The 17,243-nt window shown below is 35.5% G+C and overlaps 2 protein-coding genes across 3 annotated transcripts; both read left to right on the top strand.

The window, feature by feature from the left end:
• Nucleotides 1-1,753: 1,753 nt before the first annotated feature.
• On the top strand, nucleotides 1,754-4,493 carry fam237a (family with sequence similarity 237 member A). Its single transcript, XM_023336622.1, has 2 exons — nucleotides 1,754-2,120; nucleotides 4,360-4,493. Exons 1-2 carry the CDS (start codon nucleotides 1,754-1,756, stop codon nucleotides 4,461-4,463), a joined length of 471 nt encoding a protein of 156 aa, XP_023192390.1. The 3' UTR covers nucleotides 4,464-4,493.
• Nucleotides 4,494-5,666: 1,173 nt separating this feature from the next.
• On the top strand, nucleotides 5,667-16,591 carry LOC102237850 (caspase-8-like). 2 transcript variants are annotated; one of them, XM_023337597.1, is made up of 12 exons: nucleotides 5,667-5,799; nucleotides 9,433-9,710; nucleotides 11,868-11,967; nucleotides 12,201-12,330; nucleotides 12,682-12,728; nucleotides 12,835-12,877; nucleotides 13,012-13,028; nucleotides 13,128-13,158; nucleotides 13,364-13,431; nucleotides 15,173-15,302; nucleotides 15,414-15,912; nucleotides 16,260-16,591. In XM_023337597.1, the coding sequence occupies exons 1-12, from the start codon at nucleotides 5,797-5,799 to the stop codon at nucleotides 16,438-16,440; spliced, it is 1,527 nt and encodes a 508-aa protein (XP_023193365.1). In that variant the 5' UTR covers nucleotides 5,667-5,796; the 3' UTR covers nucleotides 16,441-16,591. The 2 variants fall into 2 exon arrangements, with proteins under 2 accessions (XP_023193365.1, XP_005797720.2); XM_005797663.2 differs by having other exon boundaries at nucleotides 13,125-13,158.
• The last annotated feature ends 652 nt before the right edge of the window (nucleotides 16,592-17,243 follow it).

Below are 17,243 nucleotides of genomic sequence, written 5' to 3'. Positions count from 1 at the left end.
CTTAAGCTCAAAATGTTACATATGTGAATTAATTATCAAAAACACAACAATGGAAGACACATGGGACAATAGTAATAGTAAGTAGCAGCTCGTCCTGTAACTCCACTCTGTCCATCTCAGTTATTGCTTCCATGTGTAAGACACATTTTTTTCTTTAAAAAATTTAAATTATCTGAAATTTGGACATAGTTGGGTGTTTCAACTAAACAGTGATTCCAAAGTGAAAGTCTGTGACAGGAATACAATTAAATAACTAATAAATGAACTCTATGATAAAATGATCTACAAAAAGAATGTGGTGGAGAACTTTGAGCAAATATTAGTGGGGGTGTATGGTTAAGTTTCATCTAAAAGACATTTACCAAAAAATATCTACAATCATATTATACTAATGCAATTAAATTCTTTAAATCGCTGCACCTGTATGTTATATGATCAGCCAACCCTGGAAAAAGGAAAGTTCAAAAGAAATCACTGCAATTGCAAAAGGTATCTACATTTATATTTTTGATAACTTTATGTAAACTTCTGAACAGAGAGTAATGCATCTAGTGCTATAAATGAGAGAATTAGACAATAACTTGTGATTTATCTGTGCAACTCAAGACTTTTTTGACACATTGAGTGATTGCTCATTTCTAGTAGACCGGAAGTGGAAATAGTTTTGACTTCAGATAATTTAATATGACTAATAATAAAATAATACACAGGGGGAAACAAATGAAAATAGAGTTCATGTTAGTTCATTTCTAGATGCCTCTTAACATCACATTTTATTTTTCGGCATGTAATGTTACTCATTTAAAAGTTAGAATTCATCCTTGACAGTGAAAATGTTGTGAAGCCAACTTCTATGCATCATCAGAGGAATGAATGAGTGAGTAAGACATCCATCCAGTACATTTAGTGTCGGCCCCTCACTGTGAAAATAATTACATTTGAGATAAGGTATGCATGTGACATTTCAGTAAAAGCATAGAAAACAAAATCATTTACCACTTTCTGAAACATTATTTAGAGATGAGTTTGTTTTACAAATGACAGAACATCTTGTGAGGTTAGACTACTTATGTTTTCTGCAGAAAAAAAAATCTTGGTTTCTTGGTTTACATTAAGCAGAATAATGCCATAAAGCTCTACTAAATCGAAGTTCCATTCACAAAACTACAGTATATTTTGATATGGACTAAATTTGGTTTGGGATTCTAACCCCAGGAATAGTTAGATATCTCCAACTTATCACATTTCATGTTATTGCAATATTTATCATTCCCTTCCTTGCCTCAGGACTTGTTTCTACTAGTTTTTCCACATAAAGACACTGAAATTCTTGCCCATTTTGCTTTGCAATAAAACTAGTCAGTTAGAGAAAGTGTGAACATCTATGTGTCTATCTATGAAAAAAGGCATAATTAATAACGTCAGGAGCCACCATTTGAGAAGGAGGGATTGTAGTGACGTCACCAAATATTAAAACAGGTATGTATCAAACTCCCATCAAAGCTAGAGCCCAGACTGCCACGCCAGAACAAGAGGTAAGTAATTTTTTTATTTGGATAACATCTGTTGGATTATAATTGAAATGAACTTTATGAAGGAGTAAACAAAAATATATCTTTTATCTTTTATTCTTGTAAAATTTTTGAATTGTGTCATTTAAACGTTTTTTCTTCTTTAAAAGTAATTAATTATTTTGTCTGACAGAAAACACTATCGGACAGGTGTCAGATTATCTGCGTTTGGTCCAGAGGAAATGGTCCCGGTTCTCTTTAACCTGACCCTGGCCATTGTGTTTGTTCTGACCTGCATGTCAGCGGTCCCGCTGCGGTGCCACAAGCCGCCGCAGGTGGACCCGCTGACGGCCCACCGGGCCGACCCGCAGTGCTGGGACTCCTCCTCGGCTCTGCTGCTAGACATGCGGTCTCCGAGGATAGCCGACACGGTCCCCGCCTTCTGGGACCTGATGGGGACCCTCCGGTCCTCAGAGGACGGGAAACACGCGGCGCTGTTCTGGGACCTGGCCCGGGTCTTTTGGGAGATCTACGTGGAATGCGTGATGTCCAGGAGCCACGGCATGGGGAGGAGACACATCACCTCTGTGCACTCCCTGATTACTGACAGTAAGTGCGCATATTTCATTAGTTTTCAATTAACGGATCTATAATTTGTATAGTAAAAGAGAAAAACAAAACTTAAGGGGACTAAGCATCAAAACGCCACTGAAAATGAAATGCTTACTCTTTTTAAAAAATACAAAAATAATAATTAAATAAAATGTATATTTCCAAAGGTCCACTGTAGTTGAAAGAGCTCACTATATTTATAGCAATTAAAACATTAAAGAAAATATAAGGTCACTGGGAGTCAAAGTACAATGTTATTGAATTTAAAAAAATATGTATTAATATTCAAAATGTTAAATTGTTATATATTTAGAAGTATTACTTGTTCATAAATATGTCTTTTTAAAATAAAACATGAATAATACTAAAGATAAATCTCTGATAGGTTTAAGTTAATGTGTCCTATTTTCTGACATCAAACTTGTACTGCTTGAGGAAAATGGATGAAGGTGTATCTTAAAATAAGAGATTTTAGTTTTTTCTGGGAAATCAGAAGTTTACAAACTCTACATAAAGTTTACTGTTTGCTATGCCTTTAAACAATTTGGGAAGGCCCAGATAATGAGAAACTGTTACATTGCTGTAGAATTAATTTTTTCAAACTATGTATATAAACAGCAGATCCTCGCCATCATAACTTTCAGTAAAGACAGATTATGTGTGTCACACATGAACATATAGATTCACTGAAAATGCGTAAAAATGTTTGTATCAAGCCCAGAACAAAAGCAAAAGACATTTTAAAAATAATGACACTCAATTGAAAACAACTTGAAGGCCCCATGACACCCAAGCTTCAGTTTCCTTTTCTACCAGGACTTCCTGACACTTGTTAGAATCCATATTCCCCTTTGAACGTTGCAGGTTTCCAGTTGCAGAGGAAGCAAAGCATACTTGACCACCACCATGCTACTCTGTAAACATGTTCTTTTTATTCTTCTTTCACCTGATCCACCCCTGAATTACAGGCCTAAGAAACATTAGAAGAAATGTTTTTGACACTTCACACTTCTACAAGCTTCTTTGAACAAAGGGGACATTTAATTTTTGTACCTGTTCTAGAAGACATTTGAATTATGAGAAATAAATTTGTTTATTAATTCACAACAAAGTAAAAGAAAACACCATATAGCTTGTGTTTTTGTGGTAGCTGCCAATAGGTGCCTACAGTGTCCCTGGAAAATACAATGGAAAAACGGCAGGAGGGCGTTCCGTTGCAGGTTAAGGGGTTAAAAAAGTATTTATATGGCTTACATTTTTTATACTGGATCACATTACAATCACAAATGTTGATTTTATTGGGATTTTATGTATGGGTGTCAAACTGCAGACCTTGAGAGCTGGGTCCTGCAATGCTTAGATGTGCCCCTGGTCTGGAACAGACTGAATGAAAAAGCTGGATACTCACAGCATGCAGTCAAGTTCTGCAAAGTCCTGTGCATAACCTAATCATTTGACTGAAGTATTTCTTAGCGATGACATATTTGTAACTTGCAAGATAGCCACTGGACTGCAAGGGCTGGAGTTTTACACCAAAATAGATTCTTCCTGCCCATCACAGTCCACAGCAACTCTTTGAAGATACTTGAATGATGTGAGTTATGACAGCATTTAGTTCCCTTTAGGGAGTATGTAAGTTGTTTTAGAATTGAATTGAACTGAATTTAGCTCCATCCATCTATCCATCATGCCTGACCAGCCTCCTTCTCCCTGCTGAAGAAAATCCCCACAACATAAAACGTCTCTCACCATGTTTTGCCATGGAAGAACATATGACAAAATATTAAAAAAAAGAAATTCAATTCAATTTAATACTCATGAAAAACACTTTGACTGCATCTGAATCAATTCCTGATATCCTTGTAGTGATGTTTGCACACAGGCCATCTGAATTTGAGAATTTGGAAAACCCCATATTTAATTAGTGTCTTCTGAAAGTGTTATGTCATAGAAGGAAACCTGAATGGTACTAGAATGTCTGCCAACAACGATAGAATTTCCGTTACATTAGGTCTAGCAAAGTTTTGGGACTTACCGTGAGCTATTAACATCCTCCACCACGATTCACTGTTCTCTCTGGCTTCATTCCACCATTTATGTTGAAAGCACAATTACCTAGACTGTAAATTTCTCTTTAGTTACCTAATTAAATTGTTTCAGTAAATTTATTTGTATAAAACCATTTACATGAGAGTGATGCATGTTGCAACTTTCACTCTGTGTTTGTCGTTTACAGAGTCCTTCAGGTACAACAGCTCGAGAGCTAACTCCTGGACAAAGCTCACAGTCAGAGTGAGACGCAGAGGACACATCACCAGACTGAAGACTGAACCCAAATAAAACACAACACAAATGTCTCTGAGGGTTCCAGCTGGGCAGCTTTTGTCTTTATTTCAGCCCCTCTTTGTGATGCCCCTGTCATCAGTTAAAAGAAAATGTTGTATGGATATTAATATTATTCTTTTACATTCCTTAATATTGTTACTTTTTTATATGGACAATTAAATATTTAGCTCAAAAATGTAAAACCAAGTTCTTTTTTATGTAAATGTTTGTCTGTGTATATACATTTTGGAGGATTTTTTATTGGCTAAGAAAAAAACTAATAAAAAAAATTACATTTGCTTGTACAGTTCAGATGTAAGTTATTTATTCTCGTCTATAAAAATTGTCAAATTTTACCGGGATACTACTGTATCCTGAACATGTTTTAGGATGATTTGTCTGTGTTTTGCTAATTATAGCTTATCATACATTTGAGCCAAATCTATTTTTTTTATTGAGTATTATGAAAAAATTTTGACATCTGCCTGAAGACGGCAAAGTCTGGATGTTCAGTGTTCTGTATAAAGCATGACTTTTGCAGTGAGGTGAAATTATTGTTTAAAATTTGGCATACTGATATAACAAAGTACAATGCGATATATGGCACATGTCAAACTCAATTCAGAGGCCTGTTACTTTGACTTCATAGTAACAGTCTACATTCCTGGGTCACAGTTTAGGGTTAGAGGTGATGTTGGATAATCTCACCACATTACACTGTTTTTTTGGACAGAGTGGCCAGCAAACTTAGAGAAAATTTTCAAATGATGAAGCAGTTAATAGTTTTCAGCAATAGACAGATTGGTGGTATTAAAGTACTGCAAAACATTCCTTATCATGGAGGTACAAAACAGAACAAGGATTTCTTTACTTGCTCCAATGCTAATAATGTTTCCAGTTATCCTTAATGTGAAAAGACTGTGTGCAATTTGAGATTAAGTAAAAAAAAGTGGAGGTAGAGGTAATAAATAATTTATTATTATTATTATTATTATTATTATTATTATTATTATTATTATTATTATTATTATTATTATTATTATTATTATTATTATTATTATTATTATTATTATTATTAATGGTGTGTTTATGCATTAATTAATTTATGTACTTATTTATTTTGTTTATTTGTTTGTTACTGCAGCAGGGGGCGCTGTCGGAAAAAAGTTCTGAAATTCGCTCAAGCTTTACATTTACTTTCTTCTCAGCTTCCGTTGGTGGGCTGGTTCAACATCTCATATAAGTTCTGAACCTTTAGCTCGCATTTCTGTCTCCTTCGTCGGCTCGGAGCTACTACATTATGCTGAAGTGAACTTTTCTTTCACAAACCAGGAGACAACTCGTCTACATGGTATGACGGCGTCTTGTTTATCGTTATTTCGTACTTTGAGTGTTAATGATACATAGTTCAGAGTGCAGGCGTACATTGCTGATTTACTCGTTGTTACACGTTATTTTCCTGGTTCTGATCCCTGTTTCTGTGTGAATATTGGAGAAAGACAGACTGACAAAATGTAGCTTGGTTCATAGGAAGTATTTAGAAAAAGAAAACGACCCCAATGGGTTGAACTTCTTTTATTTTAAATAACGTCAAAAGATCTTCTAAGTTGGACTTGTAGGTGGTTCCCCACAAAAATATTTAGGAGGAACCATATTTGAATTGTCCTTGCTGGAGGATATTTATAATATTTTAATTAATATTTATTTTAATTAATCACCCATCTTTATTCGTGTTTAAAAACAAGTAAACGTTTCCTATAACTGGTTTGAAGATTTCTTTTCCTCGTATGAGTCAGCTAACCGGGCATCGTCACTTAGTGTTGGGAATGTTTTTATCTACCATATAAACAATTAAGGGAGAAGACAGTGACACATAAATTATTGAGTAAACTATTTCTACTTTCACATTTGACCACTTTACATGAAACAATAATATGCTTAGTGTACTGAACTTGGAAGTACATTATTCAGTTTAATCAATTGTACGCTATTTTAATCACGTTTATCCTGAATGGTTTTGTTTACACAGTCATAGGCAACTTCTTGTGTGTTATGCTTCCATATATTTGGCTTTTAAAACCTTAATATTTCTGATTTTTTTACAGCATACATCATCATTTTCAAACTTACATTTTTCAGTCGTTTCCAGGTTTTTAGCTCAAGGAAGTTGTGATCATTTCCTTGGCAAAAATTGAACAGCATGGTTAAAAAAGTAAAGTTATAACATTTAGATTTTTATTTTCTTTGGATAGGAACAGATCTTTTATAATTACAAAGAATGAATAAACGGAATGAAAGGCATTAAAGGTGTAAAAGGGATTGTTTTACTGGGTGATAAATTTGTACAAATAAACACCAGTGGTCACCTTGGTGATCTGGCTGCTGTGTTGTGTCCTCTTTCCTCAAGATGTATAATTCTAGCTGTTTGACTGTTCTAAGCTAAGTTTTCAATGAGGAGACTTTTTTTTGTATTTAAGTGATTATCTTTGTGGTGAAAGTTGATTAGCACATGTTGACAAGACGTTTCCAGGGAGAATGTGTGGACTTAAAACTGTATTTCTTTATTTTCTGTCAGAAGAGACTTATCAATGTAGCATTTCAGGTATTTTATATCTTAATATTTTCATGGCCTGCTGTTGTTCAACAGCAGGCCGACGATTTGTTTCACTTTCATTTAACTCTGTGGCGCTTTGTTGAAACAGGAAATTTCAACAAAGCCGTGTTTAGGCATTTGACCTAAATCATGTGATTCACAGAACTTGATTTATTACATAATAGAAAATAGTGTAATGCTATAAAGAGTCTGGGGGAGCATTAAAGGAGTACTAAGTGGTGGAATGATCTCAAAATCTTTCTAAATCATTACAACTGTTTCAATTTAGGTGTAATTCACAGTTTGTTGTAGAAGGACTTTTACTCTCGAGTGTTTTCTATGTATTGTCACATTACAACCACAAACGTTCACGTTTTTTCTGAAGTAACAGGAATATGATACATGTTTTTTGAAAATGTTTTACAAGTTAAAGACTGAAAGGTATGCTGTGCATTTATATTAATAATACAAATGCACTTTAATTTGATTAATTTTTTCATTGAATCCTGGCTCAAGTTTATTCAGAATGAATGGAGAGTGTCTTTAAACACATTATGAATCAAGTGGATTTAGGCCTGGATTTTAACAGAGCTATTCTTTGATTTATAGCATCGCACCGCAACTCAGGCTGCTTATTTAGGGTTGTTGTTATCTTTGTGTCTTCTTTTTCTTTTTTTAGGAATGCTTTTAGTTTTCATTTAGTTCCATCCTTCTTTCATTCACTCTGATCAGATTCCTTGTCCCTACTGTAGAATCACGTTGTTTCACAGTGGGGAAAGTGTGTTTAGGGTGATGTTCAATGTCAGTTTTCCATCATGGATGCTGATGAAATCACCTTCTTCCACATGCTGGCTGTTTATGCCTTATGGTAAGCAGGTTTTCAATCTCTGAGGCAGAGACAGCTGTATTTATAGTTCACAGATGGACACTATTTATTAGTTTGGTGATTTTGGAATGCAAATTGGTGCAATAGATGAGGGGTGTCTGAATAAACAGGGGTGAATAAAAATGCACACCACAATTTCTCTTTCATTTCACAAATTAGCACTTTTCTATGTAGGTCTATTGCACAAAAAACAGATAAATCTTTTAAAATTAAAGGCTGTGGCTTTGTGGGTAGAGTAGTCATCTTGTGAAAGATTGTAGGTTGAATTCCAGCTTCCTCCTGCCACGTGTCGGTGTGCAATTGTCAACCGATCTGGTATAAATGCATGTGTGTTTGTGAGTGCGAATGGGTAAATGTGACTCTAGTGTAAAGCCCTTTGAGTGGTCAACAATAGTTGGAAAAGCGTTTTGTAAGTTCCGTCCATTTAAGTATATGTGTTTGAGTGTATATATGTTAACAAATAAAACTCATTCAAAAAATGCCCTCGTCTTAAATACATGAATCAGATTTGAATAGGGACATTTTTAGAGCAAGTTATAAGGAAGTGTTTTTCTCTGCTCTCCTAAACATGTACTGACATGTCTAAAGGCTTTCAGAAAGAAATACTATACTCCTTCAGTGCTCTATTCTTTATTGATACATCTATCTATATCAATCTGTTTTTATTGTGGCAAAAAAATAATTTGATTTGCACTTAACCAAAATCAACCCTTTTAGATTAATTATAGCAAAGATAATAAAATGAAATGACTTCAGTGAGACTCTCCTGAGTCATGATCCGTACTTACTTATTTGGACGCTCCAGGGCTTTACAAGTACAACTAAAATTGTTTTTATATTTTGAAAATTCATATTTTTTGTAGCTCATTTCAGAAAGAGAAACCTACATATTGCATAGATTTACCACATAGAGTGAAATATTTCAAGTCTTCTTTCAATTTTGCTTAAAGAAAACAGCAATCCAGTTCTGTTTCTTCTTAGCCCAGGTAAGACGCTTCTGATGTTGTCTTGTTCAGGACATTTATACCCCTTGCGTAGGATGCGTCTGTGCATTTAAAGGATTTTTAAAAAATCCTTTAAAAAAATTTTTTAAGGATTTTTTTAAAAGGATCCTTTAAAAAATCCTTTTTTTTTTAAAGGATTTATCTTGACAATCAGGCTGAAGTTATGACTGCTCCTCCACTTGACTTTCTTTCAATATGCTATGATTTTTCTGAGACACTGAATTTTGTATTTTCATCAAAATTACAACAATCTTCTATGTGTGGGGAATCATGAGTTTAGATTCTTACGGTGAGTTACAAAAACATTGACCTGTCACACATGAGAACGTCCAAACAAATTTAACTGTAAGTTAAGGCATATTTGTTTCATGGAGTAGGAGACTGATCCAAAGCACACCAGCAAGTTTACCCCTGAAAGGCACAAAAAAAATCCTCAAGTGTCTGTAATGACTTTACTCTGTAAAAACTTGACATCTAAACCATTTTTTTTTTAATTGACAGGAAATGGATTTCCAAAAGGCTCTACTTGAAGTGGGTAAATCCTTGTCCACTGATGAGGTGGAAGCACTGTCTTTTCTGTGCACTGACATCTTGAGCAGAAAACCAGTCACTCTGGATGGTGCCAGCAACCTCTTCTCCTTACTCATGAAAGAAGACCGTCTGTCGGCTGGAAACCCACAGCTCCTGGTTGAGCTCCTTCTCACCATCCAGCGACCTGTTATTTTGCAGAACATTAAACTTTCTTTGCCCTCACCCAGCACCCTCATCTCACCCTACAGGTGGGCTTTCATAACAGTAAAATAAGATTTTGTTATTGGTTTAAGTGGATTTAAGAGTTGAACCGAAATCAAAAATGTAGGATTGCAGTCTTCTGGCCAATCACCAATCTTTAAAGAGCCTGACCTGCCGATTCCAATTTTGGCTGATACCAGTTTTTTTTTGTCTGAAAAGTTGCAAAATATAGCAAGAAAGTTACTGAGTTGGTAACAGCGGGGTGACTATTGTCAGCTGCAAATATGCAGACAGTACCTGGTGGGCCTGTCTATATCAGTCAAGGTTCTCTCATAAAGAGGACAGTGGTTTATTTTTTGAATTATTTACTTTTTAGACCTTATCTGAGGCAGAAAAAATTGGCGGATAAGATTGGCTTCACGTTTAAGTTTTCAGTCAGTCACCGATCTCCCAGAACTAAGGAAATTGACACAAATAAATTGATGCAGCCCTTTAAGAATGTGTTTTTCTCCTGATTGTTGGACAATTGTCTTCCTGCTTCAAAGTACTTAAAAAAAAAAAACTTACCACAATTTTCACTACCTTTGATACCCTTACTAAAAATGAATAAAATACCTTTAAAAAAAGTCGATATTTTATTGCAGTAGAACAAAAATAAGAGGAAAACATTTATTGAGTTGGAAACGATGTATCAGATATTTTACAAACGTAATTCCCAACTGTTTAGGCTTTATAAAACTCATTTTGCTAATAAGACACCTGTTGGTTTTTCTCACATGGAACATACAGCTGAAGGTACATTTTGACATTTTTTAAAATTTTCTTCCATCCATCCATCCATCTTCTTCCGCTTATCCGAGGTCGGGTCGCGGGGGTAGCAGCTTCAGAAGGGAGGCCCAGACTTCCCTCTCCCCGGCCACTTCTTCCAGCTCTTCCGGGGGAATCCCGAGGCGTTCCCAGGCCAGCCGAGAGACATAGTCTCTCCAGCGTGTCCTGGGTCTTCCCCGGGGCCTCCTCCCGGTGGGACGTGCCCGGAACACCTCACCAGGGAGGTGTCCAGGAGGCATCCTGACCAGATGCCCAAGCTACCTCAACTGGCTCCTCTCGATGTGAAGGGGCAGCGGCTCTACTCTGAGTCCCTCCCGGATGACTGAGCTTCTCACCCTATCTCTAAGGGAGAGCCCAGCCACCCTACGGAGATTTTTCTTTCTTGTGAAAAAGGGAAAGAAGTAATTTCTTCCCCCTTTGTCTTTCCTACTTTGATTTCCTTGTTCTTTTGATAGCAATCATCTGGGGAAGAAGCAGTTTTGCAAGAGAAAGACTTGCATAACTGCTCTTTTGCTTGTTTCGCAAGAGGCGTCTTAACAAGTTTCGCAACTGCTTGGAACTGTTAAACGTCCTTTGCTATTCATCACCAAACGTTTTTAGGGAGATTCATCAAATTTCCAAACTACTGAAAACGATCTGTGTTTAGTTTGGAGTAGTTCCGTCTAGATTTAAGTAATATAATTTTTTTTTTTTATAAATTTTAAATCAGAGATTGATTTAACTATCAAAAAATAAAAGGATTAAACAATTACCCATTGCTATGCTGCTGGATCAGTAGTCAGGCTTAGCGGTGTGTTTAGGATTTGTAAAACTGAACTTTATTTTTTGTTTTGAAATAAATAAAAAGTCCTTGTACCAAATTAGAGTTTTGGAAACCTTTTGGAATTGAAAAAAATATTTTGGGATCCTGGACAAAAAATGACATAAACAAAAAACATCCACAAACTTTACATTTCTCTTGGAAATAAAATGGATTTTTTTGGTAATACCCATTATGCAAAATTAGGTTTTTAAATTAAAGAATAATTTTGATTTTAAGTTTATTTAAATTTCCTTTAATGTGACATTCACAGTAATATCAATTAAATTAAACAAAACACAAAGTTGTAGCCAATTGTCAAAAAGAATATTCCTCACACTATTGGCATTTTTTGTGGAAATATTTTTGCCTGAAAATGTGTACACAAAACTACTAAAGTTGATGTTTTTAAATTGCTTTTCTGTTTCCAAATAGTTCTCTAATTTTTAGCAATTTCCACCAGAAGTTAAGAGCCAAGAATAAGTTCTTTCTCAGTCTGAAGATTTTAATCAGGAATGTGTATTATTGAAAAATGTTGACTCTTTTCTACGATCTCGCACAATCACACTTGCTTCAGGAAGCTGCTGTATCGCCTGTCGGAACAAATTACGGAGGAGGAGCTCGGAGACATGAAGTTCTTGCTAAAGGACATCCCAAGAAGAAGACTTGAGCAAAAGGTTGAGTGATTCTTCCTTTGTTCTTACTGTGTCAAGTGTTGGATGTTTTCACTCCCAGATGAGGTTCATCCGGGAGTGAACCTCATCTGTTTTCTTTTATTCTCATCTTCTCCTTTTTAACATTTGAAGGCTTGTTGGAAGAAATATCTACATGGATGTTCATGAAATCAGAAATTGTTTGAAACATTTGCACTACACTGCACATTTAACTATAAGCATTCTTTACTCTGCAGACTACACTGGGAGTCTTCCTGGAGATGGAGCACATGGACCTCATAAATGAATCTAGTCTCGAGTATCTGGAGACCATATTTAAGTCGGTGTGTCCTGTGCTGAATGAAGAGATTCGTCTCTTTAGGAAAGGTAACCCATTTATAATCATAGATATCCACCAAATGAGGAACATGACCTTCTATTTCAAACCCCACGCATTAATACTTTAAATATTTCATTATTTAAATAATGTAGGGCGTTTGTTATGCATGCAAAGTTTAAGGACTGCACAAACAGTTGTTAAACCCTCTGTCATGACGAATGTTACATTATACACATTCATCGGGCCAAAAGAAGTTTTTTACTAGACTGCACTTTTATAGAGGAGGGGAAAGAGAAGTTGGACCTCATTAAATGAAAAACACATCTGTAAATATACTTACACCATCAAAAGCTTGCTTCAGTTCCCAGAACAAGATTTTTTTGTTTGTTTTCTTTCAGAAATTTGGCATCCAGAGTCGTCACCTTCGACTGTTAAACCAAGCCAGGTAAATCATCTATTAAAGATTAAACATCTGTTCTTTTGCTACGCTCCAGAATTTTGACACTTGGCTATCTTTACAAAATAATATATATATTTTTTCCATTTATAAGACCCCGAAACCTTCCTCCAGAACTGATTTCCAGGGAGATGAGAGTAAGTCATCTTATTAACTGGTTTATTTTCTAAATTGTTGCTATTACTTAATCATTTTGTGACACTTTAGTCCAATTTTACCTTTTTTTTTACCTTTCTATTTTTGATTATAAATCTTTTCTTTTTTCTTTAAGCTCCACAACTTCTTTCGGTAAGTTACCAGAAAGCTTCTGAGTTATTAGACAGTAAATATATATATCAATTTTTTCTTTAATTCATTAAATTTTATTTCAATGTAATTTTTCAGCAGCCCTCCATGAATCCATCCAACTCCACAAATGGTATCTATTTATTTATTCATTTTTTAAAAATATAATCAGTTTTTCCAGTGCTACTTTATTAAAACTGATGCATTTTACCTAGTTTTCCTGAACTCTTATCTATCTTAATTTCATCTATATCCTAGATATTAGCCAAGGTAGAAGACCGTTTTTAACAGTCTTTATTATTAACATTTACTTCTGTTCCACACTTTTTTCACAAAAGGGGAAATGGCTTCTTTGGATACAGTGAATACAGAAAAGAACAACCCAGAGTCTCAAGAAAATGATGAGGTTTGTACATTTATTCTTCCTTTACCTTCTAAAATAAATGCTCAAGTAAACAGGGCCTGCTCAATCTGGAAAAGGCTGAAATTTGGTTCAAGTATTTTCCAAGTTTACAATTTTATTTCCTGTCCTACAGTCTAAAATGTTACTTTCCTTACTTCCTTTCTCTTTGTCCTTCTATCATTCTCTGGCTCCTTCCCTTCCTTCTTACAGAGGTTTGCATGCACCACATAAGAAGACGCACATTTTTTCACTTCTCTAATTGTTGGTCAGTTAGAATGGTCAAAATTATCTATATTTGCTGAATACCACAATTAGAGAAGCAAAATGTCAGAGATTTATTTATTAAAGTCTTCAAAATCACAAGTTACCATACAGAATTATTACTATTTCTTTAAAAAAGGAGGGAAAGACCAGATGATGACTTTGGAAATTTCTGATTTTCTTAACTGAGAGGAGGCATTCCTGTGGATGTATTTTAAGGAAACACCTTGAACACACTGCTTTATTGTTCGGCACGATGGGAAAATATATGAGTCAAGATATCAGGAAGAGAATTGTAGAGCTGCACCAGTCTGGTTCACCCTTGGGAACAAATTTCCAGATGTTCAGAGATGCTGCATTTGTCTGATCAAATTAGGGGTGCAGCGATTGGAGTTTTATGGCCAATTATCAATCTTTAAAAGCCTGACCTTGTAAGTTTGGCTGATAAACTTTTTTTTTTTTTGTCTGAGAAGTTGCTAAGTTGGCAACAATGGGGTGACTGACTATTGTTAACTACACTTGCAGACGAGGCCTGATGGGAAGGTCTGCCAGTTAGCTCTCTTTCACCGGAGAGCAAATGGAGACTGTGGCTGATTTTATTTTTTAGATCTTTGTGGATGTAGATGAGAGGGGTTTCTCATATAATTGTTGGTTGATCACTTATCTCCCAAAGTTAAGGAAATTGGGGTCGATTTATTGGCCGGCCAATTTTGTTGATGCTTCCCTAATTCAAACAGTTATGTGAAAGTAGAGACGTAATGGAAATGTCAAAACATCATAACGCTCAGGAAGGAGACGGGTGCTGTGTCCTAGAGAAGAAAGTGTTTTGGCCCAAAATTCACAGATCAACCCTAGAACAAAAGCCGAAGACATTGTGTAGATGCTGATTGAAGCTGGTAAAATAGTGTCATTATCCAGAGTGAAATGTGACCTTTACTGACATGGGCTGAAAGGCCGTTCGGCGAGAAGGAAGACATTACTCTAAAAGAAACATAAAAAAGTAAGATTTGCACTGCACATAGGAACAAATATCTTCATTTTTGGAGACATGTCCTGTATTCTGATGAAACTAAAGTGGAACCTTTTGGCGAAAATGACAATCGTTGCATTTGAAGGAAAAATGGGGATGCTTGTACCATTCTAACTGTGAAGTATGGAAACCCAAAAAATTTGATTAAGTCATACCGTTCAAATGGAAAGCTACCAAATATTGATGAAATGTATGGAAACTTGTGATTTTGAAGACATTAAGAAATAAGCCTCTGACCTACTCTTTTTGACGTTATTGTGACATTTTACTAATATAACTAAAACAATAGATGTTTGATCTGATTAAACTCCAGACAGGGAGAAAAAATGTGTTGCATATCTGTTTGTAGTTCTGTAATTTGATTCTATTTGTTTTTTATTTTTCAAATGTAAAATGTTGTACTGTAAAGTGCCTTGAATTTAGTTATTATTCTTTGTGGATTTCTCCTTGTAGGTTCTGTGTGATTATCCAATGACTGGGAAGAGAGGAATCTGTTTGATAGTGGACAACTTTGATTTCTCTGAGTCGTACAAAAATTTAACAAATACATTAAGAAATCGAGAGGGAACCAAGTTTGACAGAGGTAAGTTTATGTGTGATTACCTTCTAATAAAATCCCTTGTGTGTGTGTGTGTGTGTTTTTTTCAGACTCACTGTATTTACAACCGTTTCCATCTATTTGTATTCCTTTCAGATGCTCTGAAAGAAGTATTTGGATGGTTGGGCTATGAGGTGGACATACACGTAGACTATAATGCGGATCAAATAAAAAGTTTGTTTACCCGCATCGGCCAACAGGACCACAGCCAGTACGACAGCCTGGTGTGCTGTATTCTCAGTCATGGCATGGAGGGTAAAGTGTATGGTGTAGATGGCAAACTTGTTGAGATCAAATTGCTGATAGAGTGCATCGATGGAGAGAATTGCCCGTCCTTAATTGAAAAACCCAAGATGCTTTTCATCCAGGCCTGTCAAGGCTGCAAAGAACAGTATCCAGTCCAACCAGACGGCATTGAAGACGAAACAACCCGAATTTTTGCTGATGCGAAAATTGCAGATCTGAGGAGCCCAGTCATAGCTGACTTGCTGGTGGGCATGTCCACGGTTCCTGATCATGCCTCCTTCAGAGATAAATTCTGTGGCACCTGGTATATCCAGTCGTTGTGCAAAAACCTCATCAAGTGTGTGCCACGGTTAGTAATGCACATTGACATCTGCTGCTACTGATTTAGTGGTGGAGAGAACTCACTTGCAAGTGCATCTCAAAAATATGATTGTAACTTAAAAATTAGTATACTTTATTAATATGATTCAAAAGAGAGAATCATATTGGACACCAATATGATTGTTTATTACACACAGCGACATAAAGTGCTAATTTCTGTTGTCATTTGTAAAATCTCTAGAACATAAACGTTTAACTTGTTCAATTAAATTATCATTAATGGTGATAACCATATATGGTAATAGCTCTGACCCAAGCTGTTCTTTGAGTACTTTTACTTTTTAAATCTAACTGAAGAATCTCATGTTTTCCCAGGAGGGTTGACCTTGTCTCCATTCTCACAAAAGTGAACTTCGATGTTAGCGGGATGACCGATTTTAGTCGGAGGAGAAAGCAAATGCCTCAACCAGCCTTCTCTCTCCGAAAGAGGGTGGTCTTCCCTGTCCCTGAGAAACGCCCACCCGAAATTGGAGCGCTTACCAAAGACAATTCCTGAGACATGCTGGATTTTTTTTTTTTGTTTCACTGACAGTTTACAATTTTGAATCAGATCCTGAGTTTTGAAGAATCCGATTTCTCCGTTCTTTTGTAGGAATCTCTTTTGAGTTATAGCTCTTCAAATGGTATTAATAAAGTCCTACTCTCAACCTTTTTTATATATATATAACCATTTCATCATATTTTCTGTGCTCTTGTAATTATTTTAGATCTTGCAATCTCTCATATCTTTTATTTGCATTCATAGTAATGTATATACATTTTTTTGTTTTATTGTCATTTACAATACATTCCATGATGTTTTCCAGCAACTTGTATAAAAATTAACATTATATTCAAAGTGTCACAAAGAAGCCAGCATATCAGTGCTACAACTTTTTTCCTTAGTTTTCTGTTTGTTCTTGACAAGATCTCCTCCCATTTACCTCAGGGTTGTTGCATTTTTATTAACTTGGTGGGAACTCCAATCAAAGTGTGACTGGAGTTCCCACCACAAATATCTACACAAGTATAGACATGATTTATTCTGACATAAATACTCTTGCTAATTTAATACACTTTTTCAAGGGATATATTAGTAGACAAGGTTCCTGCTGCCTTTCTTGTGAATATTATGACACTTCATTTGAATTATAAATGGCCATGTAAAGCACTCTAAAACACCTGTTGCACAATAAAACAACTGAAAACAACAAAAATGTGAAATTATGAAATAAAATGATCCTAAATAAAGAAAATGGCCAGTTACTTTTTGGTAAAAAACAACTATACAGCCGTTATAAGGCCAGGTTTTTGTGATGT

Source organism: Xiphophorus maculatus, chromosome 7 (genome assembly GCF_002775205.1).
Source record: "Xiphophorus maculatus strain JP 163 A chromosome 7, X_maculatus-5.0-male, whole genome shotgun sequence".
NCBI classification, from domain to species: Eukaryota; Metazoa; Chordata; class Actinopteri; order Cyprinodontiformes; family Poeciliidae; genus Xiphophorus; species Xiphophorus maculatus.
Note: the sequence above shows the minus strand (reverse complement) of the source record. Positions and strands in the feature narration are given on the sequence as shown.

Bases quoted from the DNA above. Each gene is read 5' to 3' on its own strand.
- fam237a (XM_023336622.1), top strand. From the start codon at position 1,754: ATGGTCCCGGTTCTCTTTAACCTGACCCTGGCCATTGTGTTTGTTCTG. The intron at 2,121-4,359 runs GTAAGTGCGCAT...TGTCGTTTACAG, and splicing joins GCACTCCCTGATTACTGACA to AGTCCTTCAGGTACAACAGC.
- LOC102237850 (XM_005797663.2), top strand. The intron at 12,331-12,681 runs GTAACCCATTTA...GTTTTCTTTCAG, and splicing joins GATTCGTCTCTTTAGGAAAG to AAATTTGGCATCCAGAGTCG. The intron at 13,432-15,172 runs GTTTGTACATTT...TTCTCCTTGTAG, and splicing joins AGTCTCAAGAAAATGATGAG to GTTCTGTGTGATTATCCAAT.